Here is a 20625-nt window from a genome sequence, read left to right as displayed (position 1 = left end):
AGATGTTTCTGTTGGAGCATGTCTGCCCACAGAGCCCTGTGAATCAGCACGAGTGTTTGAACGTTACAGCACTCCTCTGCTCTCTCTGCTCCTCTCTGCTCCTCTCCAGTTTCCTCAACGTGCACCATCAAGCAGGGCTGTCCCCACGCGCCAACGTAGTCCACGTCATCCACTACGTAATTGTGTTGATTTGCATAATGTGCCGGCGTCGATGCGTTGAAATTACGTGAAGCAAAGATAATGAATGCACTAGATAGCTTCATTCCATTATCAGATTTCAAAGTAAAAGTTTTGAATGAGAGCACTCAAGTGTGTTTGTGGGAACCGATGGGGCGGAACGTTGCTGAATAAAGAGACAACGGTCGGACGCGCTGCACGGCGGACCGAACTCCACTGACCGACTTCCTGCTGGCTGGCTGCTAGTCACAAAACAAAGCGACAGTGCGCTCTCTCTTCTCTCGACAACGCTAAGCCTCTGCTGATTTGCAATACATGTCCTGCAATGGTTCCCAGAGGAGGGGCAAAGTCTGAGCTGGCGTTATGTTAAACCAAACCTGGTGAGGAGGCAGCAGATTTATTTAGCGTTAATATTAGCTGTGGCTACCGAACAGTAGCTAGCTAACATTATCGGTCCAGTCACCAGCGGTGTTAGCACAATCCGTGTACAGATTACACAGATTTAGCACTCCCCAAACCACTTGTTGAAATCACTGCATACTCCCAGACCTAGCATAATCCATTTAAAAACCCCTCATGTTTTACCCAAAATAAAATAATGTCCAGGCTACCCGCTAACAGCTAACATTACGGCACTAACCGGGAGCTAACATTCTATTGAAGTGAATGGAGTGGGCAGGGTAAGTCCCACTATATACCATAATATCTGTGTCATTTCACCTTTGATTGAAAAATGCTTCAAACAGATGAGTGGAAACGTGATATTGCTAGCTAGCTAGCTAGCGTTGTTGTTGTTTCAGAGCAGCAGAGGCATTTGAGATTGACATGCAGGGAGCGGAAAGGGATTTCCCTTTGCTCTGACTGAAATGCTCAATGGCAGAGCTTATCTTGCAGCCTCCTTCCAGTGAGTCTGTCTGTCTCTCTCGGTCAGCAGAGCAAGTCAGGATTATAGTGGTAGGATTAGAATGTGACGGTAGATGACTGCGCGCTTGCGCACACACACACACACACACACACACACACACACACACACACACACACACACACACACACACGGTCACAAAGTAAGTGTATACCTGGTCTTGCTGGCTGGCTGACTAAGCAGATATGAGAACAGTGTGTATGTCTTGTATACATGGAGAACTGGAGCTCCCTGAATAAAGTTTCCTTTGTTGGTGCTAGTGGAGCATACAGACAGACAGACAGACAGACAGGCAGACAGACAGACAGACAGACAGGCAGACAGACAGACAGACAGACAGGCAGACAGACAGACAGACAGACAGACAGGCAGACAGACAGACAGACAGGCAGACAGACAGACAGACAGACAGACAGACTGACTGACTGACTGGTGCACATGGCGACTAATTTCCCTGACGAGTACGGTACTCTATATATATTTATATATATATATATACGTTTTTCAAAAGTCATTACTTCGTGTTCCAAAAAAAATAAAAAAATAACTAGAATATCTATACATTTCCTACCGAAAACGTAATTGTGCTTGCTGTCCTCGCCATGCACCGCCTGCCTTGCAAGGTCCCTGCCCTCTGACCTCTGACCTTTGAACTCGCCATGCACCGCCTGCCTTGCAAGGTCCCTGCCCTCGACCCTGACCTTTGATGCAGTGTAAATACAGCCTCAATTGGTAACATTTGGTCGGTGGTTGCGAAGGTGTAGGCCTACTAACTGTTTGCTCTGGTGTTTCCAGGTGGTTGGTTGGGTGGTTGGTTGATGTTTGCTAGCGTGTACTACGTTGTTGTAGTTGTCCATAGATGTTCCTGCTGATGCTCATTGACTGTATCCTGCTGTTTCTTGCCTGTCAGGTGTCACCCTTGAACCTGGGATGTAAACATCCAATTCGTCTGCAGTTGGGCTGGGGCCTCCGGTTTGACATTGACTGCGTTTACATGGACTTGAGTATCCCGGTTACTGTCGGGGTTTTGGAGTCTCCCGTTTTTGTGTTTGCGCATGTAAACATCATATCCCGGTTTCAGAAACCTGGATAAGCCCTTATCCCGGTTTTGAGAAAGCCTTACAAAGCCTTACAAACCCTTAGCAAAGTCATAGCATACATGTTCTCAATGAGCCGCTCATTTTGAGGTCTGGCATGTCTATGTGGTGCGAAAGATGTGGGAGTTATTACGCACCAAACTTTGTGGCAGATATATATAATAATATTTTTTTTATTTTTTTTATTTTTTTGTATGTCAGACTTAACACATTCACTGCCAGCCGTTTTTTTTTTTTACTGTAGGTAGGTTCTGCCAGAGGGTTTTTTTGAGGATTCTGGCTCATCTTTCAAGACCTGAGGATTCTTTTCTGCTAAGATTTTGTGAACACACAATATCTCAAAAGAACTAATAGAATGTGTGCTTTCTCTGTCTAAAAGAGTTAGTTTGTAGAGTTAGTAGTTATGTAAGCATTAGCAGTTGAATACAGCATGGTTTCAGCGTCTGAAAAATTATTTTGAGATAAACGGCTTTTTGTGAAATTCGATAGAACAGTCACTTTAACCATTCATTTTTGGCATCAGTAAGACGTCAGACATCTAAACAATAGTTTTGAACAGTAATTTCCTCCATAACAGCAGGAAACCCCCCTCTGCTTCCAACTCCTCCCTCCGTGGGCGTTCTCCTCCGCCCTCCTTGGCTCTGCAGCGGGTCTGTGACAAACGAGTTGCTGCTGCCTGTCTGCTGGCGGCCGCTGTGCAAGTCTGGATATGGGCTCGCTCGTTTCTTGGGGTTTGTGTTGAGAGCTTTGATGAAGCTTTTGCGATTCTGGTCTTATTTATGCTGCGTGTTTCAAAGTGTGTTCCACCCGTAATCTATTATGCAAATTTGCAATCCCGCACCGCCAGCAATCAGCGCGAAAACGAAAGCGTTTTCGCCAATCCATTTTCAAGAGAATGGCTTCCTCACACTGCTTTTTGCTTGCCTTCCTCTAGTCTGGGAGAGCACTGTCGCCACTTAGTGGGTCGGTGGAATGGGTTGTACATGTTCGGTGGCTCCAATAATTATATAAGAGATGTAAAAGAGTTAGATGCACATCCCACGGTCAATTTTTTTTTTTTGATTTTTTTAGCGTAAAAACACGTCATTGGCAGTCAACCGTTGGATTTTGTTTGACGTAAAAACACGTCATTGGCAGTGAACGTGTTAACACATTCACTGCCAGCCGTTTTTCAAAACTGTAGTTAGCTTCTGCCAGAGGGGTTTTTTGAGGATTCTGGCTCATCTTTCAAGAGCCGAGGATTCGTTTCTGTTAGGATTTTGTGAACACACAATATCTCAAAAGAACTAATAGATTGTGTGCTTTCTCTGTCTAAAAGAGTTAGTTTGTAGAGTTAGTAGTTATGTAAGCATTAGCAGTTGAATACAGCATGGTTTCAGCGTCTGTAAATTTATTCTGAGATAAACGGCTTTTTGTGAAATTCGATAGAACAGTCACTTTAACCATTCATTTTTGGCATCAGTAAGACGTCAGACATCTAAACAATAGTTTTGAACAGTAATTTCCTCCATAACAGCAGGAAACACCTCCCTCCGTGTGTGTTCTTCTTGGCTGCAGCGGGCGTGTCACAAGCTCATTGCTGCTGCTGCTGTAACCTCGCGTCACCAGGCTCACTGCTTTGCTGCTGCTGTGCCTGTCTGCCTGGCGGCCGCTGGGCAAGTCTGGATGGATGGGCTCGCTCGTTTCTTGGGGTTCTGAGAGCTTTGATGAAGCTTTTGCGATTCTGGTCTTATTTATGCTGCGTGTTTCAAAGTGTGTTCCACCCGTAATCTATTATGCAAATTTGCAAAACCCCACCGCCAGCTCCCAAGCGCGAAAGCGTTTTCGCCAATCCATTTTCATGAGAATGGCTTCCTCACACTGCTTTTTGCTTGCCTTCCTCTAGAATGGAGAGCACTGTCGCCACTTAGTGGGTCGGTGGAATGGGTTGTACACGTTCGGTCGCTCCAATATTTTTATAGGAGACGTAGGGGGGCATTGATCCACGTAGCACCGTCAAATTTTTTTTTTTTTTTTTTTGACGTCTCAACTCGTCATTGGCAGTCAACCGTTGGAATTTTTTTGACGAGTCAACTCGCCATTGGCAGTGAACGTGTTAAGTACGGTATGTTAAGTAGTACTGTTAAGTATGTCAGACTTTAAGATTGTGCCTTGCTTTTCAGCAAGCACAATTCTCTTGTTTTGATATGGAGTAGTGACTGACTGCATTACTAAAGAAAGCACTGGTGTGTCAGTCACTCTGCTTGTCACACTGATGCCGACTGGAGAGTCTCCACAACTTGCAGCACATAGCACAGTATTGTGTTGTTCAGGGCTGTAGTTTGATTGTGGGACAAAAAGTATATTTGTATTTTGTAGCTGCTTTGGGGTGAATGATTAATGTAATATTTTTGAATGATGCACCAGGTTAGAGTTCCTAGTACAATTTACAGCTTTTGTTCTGAGAATCTTTTTCATATCCAAGCAAAATTTGTATTTGAACTTAAAAGGATAATTTCGTTTTTTTTTTACCTGGAGCCCTCTCCTCACATTAATTATTATCTGACGACTCACCCAGTGTTCTCCGCAGCGATTTGGACCGTCGTAGGCGTGGTCGTGATCAAAATAGTACTCCAAGCCAGTCCTTGAATGGCGCTCCGTCGGGGCCACATGGCAGCGTGCTGTTACTCCATGTAAATAGACAGTTTTCTTCCCGTTTTCTACCCATATCGTCATTATCTGATCCCTAAAGAAACATCAGAATGCTATTCACCCCCGGGCTATTTCCAGTACAAACTTCCATTCAGTAACTGGGGAATTTGTAAATTACTGTTATGACAAAACTGTTACTGTTAAAACAAAATGAAAATATGCTACCGTTTGTTTACTGCTGGCCTTGGAACTAAGGTTTATAGCAGCCCGGTGGCCTGGCATGACATGGCCTGCAATCTTTTTTTTTTTTTTGCAATATCGATACTTGGCGCCCAAATATCGATACAATATGCAAGGACTGTCTGCAAGGACCTCACAATACGATACGTATACCAATGGAACCCAATGTATAAATGACGGAATATGCTAACAAAAAAAAAGAAGACGAAAAAAACGTCTCTCCTAGGATGAGACGTTTGGAGGCTGTCACTTACGGCTTTTTACATTTTAGACCGGAGAAAAGGCTGGTAGTTTGTGGATATTACTGGGTTTTTGGGCCAATCTAAAAGGTGCTTTAGTTTACATACATTTCTATATACATTGATTAACTGTTTGTCCGGCCGTGACCATATGGCGGCACTGCCACAGTTGATGTATTATAGCCACTGTCAGGTCAATCTACTGGTTTAAGTGTCCACGTCGCCTGCAGCCTGTGACAGTCAGTTCCTCCACTGAAACACTGGGGGAGCAGCTGTAATGTGTTGGGAGACGATGTGAAAGTGTCAATGAATCGGTAATGTCATTTTGATGTAAAAAGGTATTGGAGTAAATGCAACACTAATCAGCTTAAATCTGCACAAGCAGCCAAAAATGAGTGGAAAGGTCAGGGCCTTGATGCCTATAGAATGTTCCTGTAAGCAAGGAATGATCATGTGGGAGGAAGGGCTAGACTAGCCTGGGTAAACCCAGCCTCCACGTGACCTCTATCTATGTGCTATCACACAAAGCATCAATTGACGCACCTCAATTGATGCGCGTCCATTTCTGCTCCTATAGTGCACTGCAGGCATCAGATACCAAATACCAATAGCACAGAACCAGTAGTATTTTGGGGGAAAGGTCACTAATCTATAGGCAGGCGCAATGACCGATGAATAAAAAGTTGTTATAGCGTAGTTTTGAGCCCCTGTAAGGACATCAAATCTGCTGGATTATTGATATGAAATACATGTAGTCAATTCAAAACTTTGATGTCACAGTTTGGGTCAGTAGTATTAATGTTGTCTTTTTGTGTTAATGGAGTGCAAGGCCTCATGTCACTTTTCTTCTCTGTCTTCTCTGTAGGCCAGTTATCCTGCATGGGAGGATTTTGTAACCAAAGGAACCAAGCTACAATCACAGCTCAGGTATGACGCACACATGCACGCACGCACGAACGACGCACGTACGAACGCACGCACACTAGCTGCAGTTACAGGAGCCATCTTTTGTCATTCTGAATAAAAGTTTTCCGAAGGAAGATTGCCACGCAAGTGTTTACATGAGTTCTAGGGATGCAAAATGTAATCAATTTTCTTAACACGTTGACTGCCAATGACGAGATATCTCGTCTTACAGAATCCAACCGTTGAGTGCCAAAGACGAGATATCTCGTCTTAAAATTTTTTTTTTTTTTTGACGGTCGGGCGTGGATCAACGCTCCCCCCGTCTCCTATAAAAATATTGGAAGTATTGAATGTGTATAATCTATTTTACCGACCAACTAAGTGGCGACAGTGCTCTCCCGACAGAGAGAAAGCCAACCAAAAACAGCCGCGGGAGCAAGCCATTCTCAAGGAAATGGCTTGGCGATTTTACAGTCATCAGTCACCAGACTCGCCCGAGAGCGGCCGCGCCAGCAGCAGCACACCGAGAGCGGAGAGCGGTGCTGGCGTGGGGGATTGCAAATTTGCATAATAGATTATGGGTGAAACACACTTTGAAACACCCGCAGAAAGGCCAGAATCGCACGCATTCCGAAAACCCAGAAACGAACGAGCCTCATTCTCATACTGTAGGCGAAAACGCTTTCACGCTGCTGCACACCGGCGCACAACGGTGGGGGGTTCCAAAAATAGACTGGGTGGGCAGCATAAAGCCTAGAATCGCACAAAGCTTCATCAAAGCTCTCAACCGAAAATCCAAGAAACGATTGAGTCCCATCCACAGTCCACACTCGCCACACTCGCCGACGAGGGGCCGCCAGAGAGGGAGGCTGCTCACTGCTCAGACAGGCAGGAGAAACTGGCTTGTGACAAACGCCACCAGACACGCCCACGGAGGGAGGAGTTTAAAGGAGAGGGTGTTCAGAACTATATTGTTCAGATGTCTGATCTCTCACTGATGCCAAAAATAAATGGTTAAAGTTAGGGATGCACCGATTGCCATTTTCTTGGCCGATTCCGATTTCCGATTTTTGAATAGTCTGACTTGCCGATACCGATTTTTGCCGATTCCGATTTTTTTTTCTAAAAACAACAATTGACAGCTTACACAAACGTTTTTGTAACTTTGTTTAAAAATTAAGATTCATAGAACAATTCTTACATCTAATGGGGATCCAAATAAACAAATAAACAATTCTTATCATTTGCATGAAGTAGGACCTTCTCACTCAAACACTCAAAATAAAAGTGTTCCAGGTTAGGCTACTGGACAGAGCTTTTTTGTGCAAATACAATGAATACAAAAATTAAATTAAATCCAATAGCCTATATCCCACAGCTATCATGCATTTACTTTTCCAAAAGAAAACAGGTGCAACAGAACATCAAAATGATCCATGGACAAGGAGTTTATAGCCTGGCTCCAGACCAGTCCTCTTGAGTAGAGGGGAAATGAGTTTATGAGTTACAGTAACGATCTTCAGTCTGAATATCAGGCGGAGTTTACACACAGTCCGAAGTTTGGTATGCGTATTTTTATCTGCCATCCGAAAAAATATTGTCACGCACAGAAAACGTTGCACACTTGTGAGTCCGATGCATTTTTATTATTATGTCCGTCGTTCTCATGTCGTTCTATTTGCAATACGAAACAAATAGTCTCTCCTGTATCCACGTCACGTTACAACATGACTTGACAGGCTGAGGCAGCAGCGCTGATGTGGAATGGAAAAGCAGGTCGGGGAATGGTTATCATACTGGACACAATGCTCGCGTTCACCTCGCCAAGCCGGCTGTGCGCGGTGGCGGGTTGCTGGAGCACCGCTTCCCGGGGAGAGAGAGCAGAGAGAGAGGGGCCAGTGAGGTGAAGCGAGCCGCTCTGACTGGACTCCAGCCAAGCGGGACTCGGCCGCATCTCTGTCTCCACGGCTTATTTTCGACTTGCATGTGTGACAAACTGCGAGCTTTGTCTACTTCACTGACGGTGAAAAAAATCCACAACGAGGAAGGTATGCTGGCGTGTGTGGTGTGGTGGCTGGGTGCCTGTCTCGGTGCTTTGGGGTGCGCGCACGTCATGTGAAAATCGGCTCACAGAATCGGCTATTTAGAGTGACCGGAACAGATCACCGATCGAGGCCGATCACGTGAAAATCGGCCATTTCCGGTCACGTGCCGATCGATCGGTGCATCCCTAGTTAAAGTGACTGTTCTGCCTGTTTGATTGAATTTCACAAAACTGCGATTATCTCAGCTTCCTGTCTCAGACGCTCAAACCATGCTGTACTCAACGGCTAATATCTACATAACTACTAACTCTACAAACTAACTCTTTTAGACAGAGAAAGCACACATTCTATTAGTACTTTTGTGAACTTCGTGTTCACAAAGTCCAAGCAGAAAATTATCCTCGGCTCTTGTAAAATGAGCCAGAATCCTCAAAAAACGGCTTGGCAGAAGCTACCTACAGTAAAAAAAAAATGGCTGGCAGTGAATGTGTTAACTGATTAATTGGTCATTTTAACGGTCAATTAATCCATTAATCATTACATAAAAACAGCTTTTGACATACAAAAGATAATAGAAAATGCGCGTTTTTACACCTGTCTTTAGGCCTATTCAAGTTAATCAACCAACCAAACTTCCTGCATTAGCTGTCATTGTGCTTGTAGACTAGCCTAGGTAAACCCAGCCCCCACGTGACCTGCTCTCTCAGTTCCCAGTCACTAGGGTCTAGTTCCCGGGCCATTCAAATCGATTGCTGGGGCGATTGAAAGACCCACGCAGACCCGCAGCCACCCGCAGCCAATGAGTGACGGCGTGACTGCCAACATCAGTACTGCCGTGATCGGCCAATCAGAGAGTGCGTCTTTGTCAATGACGTGTAACAGCTGCAGCGGCTTAGCACTACCTAGCCGTTAGCATTTGGCCTCTCTAAAGCATAGCTCCCGAGCTAGCTACTAGCTATATGGCTATGCAACTACGTTGAGGACATTCAAGTGAAAACAGCTGTTAATGTTAATGTGGGAATCATGGTGGAACCGAATAAAAATGTTTTTGTTTGATACTCTATTCTGTTGTATTGTCATGTGAGAATGAAAACAGCTATAGTAATAGTACTTCAAAACAGTGGTTCTCAAAATGTTTCCACATAAGGATCCTTAAACTGAATAATGTGATGCTAGGTCTGTTGATCAAAATAACACCTATATCGAAATCGGATTTTAGCGGACCATACAAGCCGGGGCTTCAGAGCTGATCACCTGGACACATTTTACGGCGAAATTATCTGATAAACTTGTCTGTGCAGCTCTGTGGTGATCAGCTAATGTCTTCATAGCATTGTGATTATGATTTAATGCATTATGGAAGATAAATGCTGGAAGGCTGGGTAGCATTAGCTAACGTCATCCAGGCTACAGTAACATTAGGCTATTATAACTATGAAAAGCAGATTCAAACGTTACAATAATAAGACACAATAGGAGCCAGTTACCCTACTGTAGATAGAGAGTAATTTCAGACCACCAGATATCACCATATTTATGTTATTAAATGCTGTAACGTTAACGGTAATTCTCATGTGTATGGTTTATTTATAAGCATTCATTGATTGAAGCAGAGTGCTGGTCGGTTAAGTTTCTCTGTAGTCATGTCCTCTGCTCCAATCTTCGGTTTCGTAGTTTCTTCTGTCTCTCGTCCAGCAGCTGCAGATGTCATCATTATCCACGTTATTGATGATTATTTATAAAAAAATCTCATTGTGTAAATATTTTGTAAATACCACGGTTTAATGCCAACAGATAAACCATACAGATGTGTTGTAATTGTGAACACAAAGGGAGCAAAGACATGGTTTTCAAGTATAACACAATGTACAACTTTTATTCAAAGACAGGATTGAAAAATATAGGTCACTTGTATTCACTTCAGACAAGACACTACGTTAAAGTCTGAAATTTACCTAGATTTGCTATAAGAATTGACATTTCAGCTTGTCACCTGATGTCACTACTGCACAGTAACGTGTACAAATATTGAATGCAACAGTCTCGTTCTGGAGCGAACCCCTCAGCTGAATTCACGTTGGAATATGATATCAAGGCTTGATAGATTTGATTGTACTCATACAGCAGTGTGGAGCTTAATATCTAGCTAGGTTGCATCTGGAATATGATCTGGATTATGTATAATATACAGTATAACACTACGCTCACTATGTCATGACATTCACGTTAACGCTATAGCCTCCAAAAATCTACTGTAGCTAGCTAGCGTCAGCTACATCTGTAACCACGCTGAAATGCGAGTGCATTAACGTTATTTCTAGCTAGGTCAAACACACCTTACCGTTATGAGTGTGGCCGTTTTTGATTAACATTAAGTCCACGATCATTTCCGGGCTGCAGCAGAGTCGAGCCCCGGAGGCAGCCTGGAGCTCTGTGAGCTCCAGAGGGGTGCGCGATGCACTGCTGCCTGCCCGACACCCTGCACCCGACCTCGGGCTGCAGCAGAGTCGAGCCCCGGAGGCAGCCTGGAGCTCTGTGAGCTCCAGAGGGGTGCGCGATGCACTGCTGCCTGCCCGACACCCTGCATGAGCTTGATTTGTTTTGAAGGTTTTGTCTGGTACTATTCAATATGATTTATGCAGATAAGACAGTGTGTCCCTGATAACTAGATCATATCACTGTATAGATGATGACTGTTCTTCACAGCCACAAATATCTCTCCAGATCTGCGGCCATCTGCAGCAGGGATCGAGGTTTGGGTCCGTGTAGACAGTTGTCCTGTTCCTCTTTCATTCCCTGACCACCGTCACAGGAGTCATTGGCAGAGGCGATGTTCTCTCTTCTTGGAAGCTCTAATAATATAAAACGTAGCAGTTACTGTATAGCCGTTTTCCCACATGCGCTTTGTACCGCAAAATGACCGGTACGTGGTCTAATGCCTGCATGTGAGAAAGGCGCCGTGCCGGTATAAGCGCGACCCCGTCGTCCCCGACATTTCACCAGTTTCGACCCAGTCAGAAGAGCGGTATGCTCTTAAGGAGACGCAAGTGGAAACGGTTCCAGTCATTTTCCGCGACAGCAGTCCTTCAATCATGGGCGAGGAGTAGCCTACACACGTTGCTTAATGTTCCAGCGGGCATAATCTAATCATTCGCGCACATTAAAGCAAACTGGCGAAATGATCTTGTGATAGCCTAATAAGAGCAGTATGTCAGCTTGCTGATTTCCGAAGGCAACCCCGGACACATCAAACAAAGCCAGTCTGTAAAAAGTGCTTCAACGCGACGCAGGTGAACGGATAAACATCGAACCAGCAACTATTTCTCTCAGACACGGATCCCAACTTCTTCAAAGTGCATCAACTAATCATTCGCGCACATCAAAGCAAACTACTTCCACATTTCGCTTGTGCATTTGCTGTGTCTGTCCGTGGCTGCTGCTCTCGAGCAGAGAGGGGAGGGGGAAATCGGCTGTGTTGATTACGCTGGCGGCTTGACGCTGCTCTTAAGTCAAACGAGTGTGATTTATTGTGTGACAACTGACAAGCGAACTTATTTCGAGTTTTGCCGACCCCCCAAATAAGCTCCCCCCTCCCCCCGCCCCCCCAACATACAGGAAAATTCGCTGATAGATTCCCACATGCGCGAGCCGAAGTGTGAAGGGAAATGTCCGATATTGACTTACAGGTAATTTTCCGGTACGCATGTGGGAAAAGGGCTTATGTTACACTTGGCTAACGTTAGCTAGCTTCTGACATGTTTTTCTAGAATTCATTAGATCGTTAAATGCTCCCGTAATCTAGCTAACGTTACCTCGCTAACCCCCACACAGCCGATGAGGAAAAGTCAGTCATTTATCGAATGTCTTTCTTACCAAACACAATTACGCTAGTTTCTGAGATAATATATAGTGTGGCATATACCTGTGAATAACATATTCTTACCTGGAAATCACACATCGATCCGTAGGCCAGCTCTGAGTCTGTTTACATTTCGGGCGGAGAGGGGCTTGGTTGGTTGTAGCTGGTTGTAACCATTTGCGTGCTAGCAGTACTGAAATGAAAAGTGTTAGCTCATGCGCTAACAACAAAGGTCGCAGAGTGATGACGCCATCTGCTGCACTGCGCATGTGCTCTGTGCACTAAACTGGTTGGAGGACGGTTGCATAATGGAGCGGTCTATCGGGCAACAACCGCAGGAAATCGATTAGCACAGGCGGGGCACCAGACCATAGTGACTGAGAACAGGTCTGAGAGCAGGTCACGCGGGGGATGGGTTTACCCAGGCTACTTGTAGACGTGCTGTATTTCAACAGTAGTATAATGTTTACAATGTTTACTGTTGTCTTTTTGGGTGTATAAGCAGTGAAAGTTAAATTTGGCCCTTGCGGTGTTAAATCATTTCAGAAAAAGACTCAAGGATGAACTGATTAGATTTTGGTTGTCAAAGATCGAAGTTCAAGGTCACTGTGACTAGGGGTGCACCGATCGATCGGCAAGCAATCTGTATCGGCCGATTTTGACCTCAAATATGCGATCGGCTGATTGCCGATATTTCGCCTGATTGCCGATATTTTTATATATATATATTTCTTTTTTAATAAAAAAAAAGCCCTATCACTAATCAGGCTTTCCAACGATATACAATACAATGCCAATTGGTATTATTAAAGGTGAGAAATAATCGACCAAAATAACGTTTCCAAACTTTTTTTGAGTTTATATATCGTGATCGGTGATCGGTAATCGGTGATCGGTCGATGATCGGTTGGGCAGATATTTCCTATAGGCGATCGGCAATCGGTGATCGGTGGCAAAAAACGTGATCGGTGCACCCCTAACTGTGACCTCACGAATGCCATTTTCTAGCTCATTAACGCAATATCTCAGGCCTTGACTGAATTTGGTCACATTTGGCTCAAATGTCCACTTGGACTCAAGGATGAACTGATTACATTTTGGTCAAAGGTCAAGGTCACTGTGACCTCACGACTGTAATTTTTAAGCTTGTTAACGCGATATCTCAGGAATGCCTTGACGGAATTTCTTCACATTTGGCTCAAGCGTCAAAGTCGTGACAGACCTGGATGTCCACTGCTCAGTTGTTGGTGGAGGCATACTGTATATCCGGCTATCCACGGTGCGATCATTCTAGTTATTTGAACAATAAATCAGAAATTAAAAGGGAGGGGCTCTCTGCAATATAATTAACACGTTCAGTGCCAGCGACGCCATATGGCGTCATTAGAAATTTACCGTACAGTGCCAGCGACGCCAAATGGCGTCATAACTCCAAATTGTTTTTTTGACGGGGGGGTGTCGATCTAAGCTTCTTACGTCGCCTCTAACAATATTGTAGCTATTGGAGGTCGATAACCTATTTTACAAACCCATTAGGTGGCGACAGCACTCTCCTGATCAGAGAAAAAGGAGCCAAACACACAGAAATAGTCACTGGTGAAAATGAGGAAATCGCATTGCATCCGTCCGTATGCATCGACGTGCCTCCATAAACGAGCACAACGCCAGCTGTGCCCCCAGCAGCAGCATCCGCTGTCACAACTGAGCACTTCCATGTACGCTGCAACAGCACATTCACATAATCAGCATTATTATTCCGAACTGGAAGCATGCCAGCCCGTGACAAACACACGCGGAACCAAAAAGCTGAATGTCGCGCACCATTCACTGTGTGTGCGCAGCAAACTCAGCAGAGACTGAGAGCCACCAGACACATAAGACACACCCAGGAGGCGTGTGCAGTTGAGGGGGGGGGGGGGGGGGGGGGGCACGGAGAGCAGCAGAGCAGCATACACTTCACCCAGACAGACCCAGACATCAGAAAATTAGCTTCAGAGTCAGAGATGTGCTTGAAATGTTTAATTTCACAAAAGGCTCATTATCTCAGCTCGTAGAAAAAAAGGTATGTTTTTCGTTCAATCAAGCTATCTTCTCCGGCTCATAACTAAAGAACGGAAAATGGGATCAATAAACTTTTTTTTGCAGGTGATAGAAGAGAGTCTCATCGTTATTTGTGCGTGTTCAGTGTTTACATAGTAATTATTAAAAAAATTATATGACTGTTTTAAAATGCATTGCGGCCTATGTGGCACAGCAAGCAACCTTTTGCCCAAGGGCCGTGGCACTGAAAGTGTTAAAGACCCCCTAAAGTGTAACCCTTCAAAATCTATATAAAATACTCTACTTGAATAATGTGTTTTTCACCACAAAAAAAGTTAAATTATCTTGTTAAAATCCTTAAAGGGGGACTAACCCCCTAGATATGTATCAGAACAGTGATTTGAAAATACCTATGGAAAAAAACAAGAAATGACATATGCTCTTGTCTATACTGGACTCTTTGGCTGTGTTCAAGTCAAGATTCTTTTTCGGAAATCGACGCCATTACAGTTTGCCTACTGCCTCAAAAATAATTTATTTGAGAGGGGCTATATCTTTATAAATATCAACAACTAGCCAACGCTGTTGGTCTGTATGGAAACAGAAAATCTGAAAATGGTTGAAAGTTATATCAATTTGGTAATTCAGTGGCGAACTAGAAATTTAATTATTTTTCTGCATGTATCTCTATGGCAGGGTGTCAAATTACGTTACGAGAGCAAAGTGACATGGGCTCGTTAACAGCAGCACACCCACAATAGGACAAACCTCTCGCTCTGGGGTAACACAATGCGAGATTTCTCCACGTAATTCCCTCGTCTAACTAGAGATAAACCGCGCAATGAAATCCGTTTTTAATTTGCGTTTTGGGGCTTTTCGTGATTCTTGTTGAAAGTTACAACACCTCTGATTTTTCCTCTCAGGGCGCAGGCAGAGCAGGACAGAGCTCTTCTCCTCGGAGCACACACACACAGACAGAGCCAGTTGCTCTGCTCTGCTGACTTTCATTTCCTGAGAAGTTGGCGTTGCTTGTACACAGTGATGATATTATATTAGCCGATATGTTTAGAGAAGCTTTGTCACGTTGTCACGTCGTAGTATAGCGTTATACCTTACATTCCCGCTAAACTGTGACGAGATTTGTTTGCTGAAATGTCAGACTGTTGAAAGCCCCCGCCTCTCACTGCTGCTGTGTGCTACTGCTGCTGCGGGTGCATGAGTGAGCAGACTCTCCCGTTTGACTGGCCGAGAGAAAGTGCTTCCAAGTCGGACTGATAGCCGCGGAAATGTCAGACTGTGCACAGAGAGCACTGGAGAAAGTGCTCCAGACAGCAAAACACACACACAGCGAGTCAACCCCCCCCCCCCCCCGTTGCTTGTACACAGTGACGATATTACAGTAGCCGATGTGTTTAGACCAGCTTTGTCACGTTGTCACGTCGTAGTATAGCGTTATATTTTACATGTGCGCTATACTGCGATAAGATTTGTTTGCGGAAGGATGAAAGTGAGGCTCTCACTTTGATGCTGGGCGAGAGAGAGTGTGCTGTGCTGCTCACCCCCCCCCCAGTCCCCAGTCGCTAGTCGCTCTGCTGACAGGCAGAGGGGGAGAGAGAGAGCGAGAGAGATCGGCTCCCTACAAGCGAGAGAGAGAGAGAGAGAGAGAGAGAGAGAGAGAGAGAGAGAGAGAGAGAGAGAGAGAGAGAGAGAGAGAGAGAGAGAGAGAGAGAGAGAGAGAGAGAGAGAGAGAGAGAGAGAGAGAGAGAGAGAGAGAGAGGATCTGCATGGGGAAAGTGGGAGAGAGATATGATGCTGCTGCTAAGTGCACTGAGTTGTGAGGAGCCGAAAGGGTACAGGGGGGGTAGGGGAGTAATTATCTTGAAATCCCATAGTCTTTGGGTCACCGTGACGTCACGACGTGTCAAATATCCCATTCATTTGAGAAAAAAAAAAAGCAGTGTTCGACCCTAAGAGGGCGCTTATGCCAGGTATGCTGCTGAAAAATGATACAAATGGTAAAATGGCAACAGTTTGGTGTCAAATGTGGAAATTCTGACCAGAATTCTTCACACATCACCCCCAAAGTCATATATATTCGTTAAAAGCTGAAAAAAAGTGTTTTGGGGGTTAGTTACACTTTAAAGTCGAACTGAACCCGTTCGTCACATTCGTCGCAGTCCGTTTCAGACTGAAAACATAATTTGTCTGAGATGACAAGTTGAGAGGCGGGTCACAGTATCATGTCGATGATTTGATTTGACAATTCTGCGGACTGGATTGGGCTTTGGTGGCATGGTGTACCTTGGTTATGTGGGGGGATATGGGAAATGAGCGAAACTCCTGAAAAAGTGGCGTATCCCTTTAAGTTAGAATTAGTAATTTTACCACATTAGCGAGTTAGTTGTTACCTATTTAGATAGCTAGCTAGTTAGTTAGCCTGTTAGTTATTAGTTAGTTCGCTAGTTAGATATTCATTATTTAGTCAGCTAGTTAGTTATGGGTTAGTTAGCTAGTTAGTTATTAGTTAGTTGTTAGTTAGTTAGCTAGTTAATTAATTAGTTAGTTGTCAACTTAATTGAAGGTGGTAGAGTGCAGCATCCTGGTGCTTGCCTTTCATGGACTGATTCTTGAGGAGCATCAGCCTTCTGAAGCTCTCCATTTACTGACAGCATGAGGCTTACTATGAAACTCTGTGTGCGTGCATGTGTGTGTATGTGTAGGGGGCCTTTGGTCTGTATAAGAAAGAGAATTTCCAATGAGGTTGGACGCACGCACACGCACACACACACACACACACACACACACACACACACACACACACACACACACTGCACTATTGACAGCAGTGTCATCCGATCTACTCAGTAAGGTTTTCAGAGGTAATTGCCCTGTGTGTGTGTGTGTGTGTGTGTGTGTGTGTGTGTGTGTGTGCGTGGGCGCGTGTGTGCACGTGCTTGTGTCAGAAGTTCTCTAGTTGCATTGCCTTTTACGTGCAACTGGCCTCTTATGTGGCTCCACATGATTTACTGTAGGATAACATGATTTAGGATATCAAAAATATCTTAGGATATCTTTTATTGCAAAAGAACACCGCGCACGTTTCTCCAACTTGCCGAATCCGCCACTTAAATAGTGTGTCAAGGTGCAAGTGCACCTGGCTTTTAAAGGGAAAGGGAGATGACACTGTGATTAGTTAAGTTCATGTTACGGCCAAAACACACCTGAATAATTAAGCAACTTAATACAACCCCTTTGCGGTGGCGCCCAGATTGTGCACGGTTTAATGAGCAAATGTGTACCTGGACACACTCCAAACGCACGTGTGCCATGTGCTTAGACCATGTAGACCATGCACTATGATGGTCAAGATAGGCCCATTCCGCTTACTTCCGGTTTAGGCATACACACCAAGAGATTTCATCCGCCATTCTTTTTGCCACCTACATTTCATAAAATGTGTATAAAATAGTTTTGCTTGATCAAACCAAGCGATCCAGCTATATTTGGAAACACGAGAGGCCATAGAACATTTCACTCAGACCAAAACTTAAAAATTAGAAAAGTTAGAAAAACATTATTCTTTTTAAAGTTTTCGTCTGGGGCACCTTAAAGCAGGACTAAACCCCAAAACACATTTTTCAGCTTTTAACCAATATATATGACTTTGGGGGTGGTGTGTGAATAATTCTGGTCATAATTTCCACATGTGAGACCAAACTGTTACCATTGTACCATTTACCGTATATCATTTTCAGCTGCATAAGTGCCCTCTATGGGTTGAACACTGCTTTTTTTTGCCCTCAAAACTGCACAAATGTGGTACAACCTGACATCACGTTGTACCCAAAGACTATGGGATTTCAAGATAGTAACTCCCCTACTCCCCCTGTAGCCTTTCCCGGCTCCTCACAACTCCAAGCCTATTCCCATGACAGGGTATCCGCGGGGTCTTGAAAGTTGGGAATTCAATTTAGGGAAAATCAAGACCCTTGAAAAGTATTAAATTTCAATACTTTTTTCAGAAAAGTCTTCAAGTAAATTTCAAATTCAAGACCCTTTAAATATGTTTAAATGTGTTATTTTTCGATGTGAATAGCACGGTATGTCCAAAGATTTTGATAAAAGTTGACGTGAATTCATTTATTTTGGTCCTCACAACAGCGCACATGTTTTGTTGATCAAGTCATTCTCCGCCTCCCCACCGCTCCCCACAGTATCGGCTTGAGAGAAAGTACCCGGGTCGCTTGACAGAGTATTTACGCCCCTCCCCCCCGGCTACACGAGCAATCAGTGTAGCTGTGAGTGATCATCACTGACTGATTGTCAAGAAGTCATCAACTGTTTACAGCCGTGCGTAGGCTATTGTTGCAATTCAACGTGATAATGGCTGCTTTTCCTCCGTCGAAAAATACAAATATTCACCAGCACACGGACAGAGGCTGTGTGTGTGCATCATCATTGAACTAAACTATGATGCCACAGGTTTCTTTCTGAGGAATTGTAGCATTGTATCAGTGACAGTTGATTAGTGTTTCTCAGGCCACAATAGAGTTTGACTGCCACATATATTAATTTCAATTCAACCTCTTCATTTTGCTCTCAGAGTTCACCAGATTGATGCATCTCGCTTTAAAATGTACAACATTTTCTTTCAAGAGGGTCCAGGGTCTATCCACCATGATCTCTCCAAATCCTCAGGGAAACACTGTTGTGTGCATGTGTGTGTGAGTGAGTGAGTGAGTGAGCATGTTATTGTTATAAATATACTTTTTTTTAAAGTTTAAATAAACCTGGCCTTTAGGTTAGTCACGCAATTTATTCTCTTGAGCTTTATTCCCTTCCCAGCCTATCTGAATTCTGTTGTATTGATACAGTGCATAGAAGTTATGGCAAACTAAGACCGTTTAGTTTTGCAATCTCAAACTCAAAATGTATAGTAATTGTGTTAGTTGAAGGTGTGTGGTTGATGTAATCGGTTACAGCTCGAAGTGGCGATGGGGTCTTGAAATTTATTGGAAGGGTCTTGAAAAAGTCTTGAATTTAACTTCAGGATTGCTGCATGATGTCACAAGCATTTTCCTACCAATATGGCGCTACAATACACACAGCTCATTGGCTGTTTGTGTCACTTGACCTGTTAATCACCTGTTAATTGATCACAATCGCCTGTTATTTTCCTACCAAGATGGCCATGTGGTGATGTAACATAAATACTATCAATAAAAGCCACTATAATCATAAATATAAATAAAAGGAAGGAAATGGCATTGTGTTGCTGTAAATCATTCCCAAACTTTTTCATACTAAGGAGCCCTAATTTAGTTCACATTGGGGCAATGGACCCCCATATGATGAGATTTGGTCTCTCGGGGGGGGGGGGGGGGGGGGTAAAAAAAATGAAAATAGTTTCTGGCCTGGCGGGGGCGCTGTTGGCCTGGTGGGCCCGCCAGGCCTGTAGAATGGTAGGGGAAACACTGAAGACGATGACGGTCCGGCTCGCTCTTCTTGCTTTCAAACACGGTGCAACTTTCTGCTCGTAAATTGATCCCCGTCTTGGCACCAGTCTTCTTCTTGTCACATACTGTATATTGCACATTGAGCTTTAGGGCCTGTGTCCACCTAGCGTCTTTTTCCCACTGTTAAACGCTGGGGAGCGCTGATCCCAGCGCACAATATACAACGAAGCAGTCTGAAACTAACGTTAGTTCAGTGCGGTGGTAGCTTGATAGCTGACAGCTAGCAAGCTAACAACACAGGTAGGCTACGTTATTAAAAGCAGTAAGCACAACACTCACCAAAAATATTAAGTGTCTAGCCAATCTGCTCCCACAATTGAGGCCTTTCTGTCTCTGTTGCAATAGTTTCTCCATATGATTAGTTGCCAGAAAAGGAGCACCCGACACCAGCGTCTTTCTGAAAAGTTAAATTATTTTCAGCTGGAAGCGCTGGGAGTCGGGCGCACAAAACGCCGGAGCGCTCTGAAAATAGACGCTGGGCGCTGCGCACTTTCTCTAGACGTCCGTGTGCGCCCGCATACGCTCTCCCCCCATTGGAAACAACTGAAAAAAGACGCTGGACCTGAGGAAAAGACGCTAGGTGGACACAGACCCTTAGATAGTCATAGAGCCACACTTTTGATTTGTTCTGTATTGTTTCCGCAGTCCGCACACTGCAGTTCAATGGTCTCAATACAACAACACACACTCTGTGTAAAGTGGGCATAACTTTTCCAGCATGCCTCTACATGACAGCCGTATTAGAGCGTGGTGCAAGCATGGTGCATGCTTATAGGCTCAATGTTGTCTCAATGACACATTTTTGTTTTGGTATTGAAATTGGGTTTGGTGTCGATTGACGAGGCATGTTTTGATACTCCCTAACCCCTAACCCCTTAGGATCAAAGCTATTGTTTTGGTGCCAAGAAAGTATCTTAGTTGGATACCCAGCTTAGTGTTCACAGCATGAGGAT

General features: G+C 44.3%; 1 protein-coding gene across 1 annotated transcript in view; it reads left to right on the top strand.

Moving 5' to 3' along the window:
* Window positions 1–20625, top strand: part of mtss1 (MTSS I-BAR domain containing 1) — a 100202-nt gene that overhangs the window by 17298 nt on the left and 62279 nt on the right. Inside the window, exon 2 of the mRNA XM_083660786.1 lies at window positions 6172–6233. Within this exon, the coding sequence (XP_083516912.1) occupies window positions 6172–6233 (62 nt within the window). The remainder of the gene's footprint in view (window positions 1–6171; window positions 6234–20625) is intronic.

The sequence above is a fragment of the Poromitra crassiceps genome (genome assembly GCF_964638095.1).
Source record: "Poromitra crassiceps genome assembly, chromosome: 25".
Lineage (NCBI taxonomy): Eukaryota > Metazoa > Chordata > Actinopteri > Beryciformes > Melamphaidae > Poromitra > Poromitra crassiceps.
The sequence above is the reverse complement of the archived record's forward strand: the minus strand, read 5'-3'. Positions and strand labels throughout refer to the sequence as shown.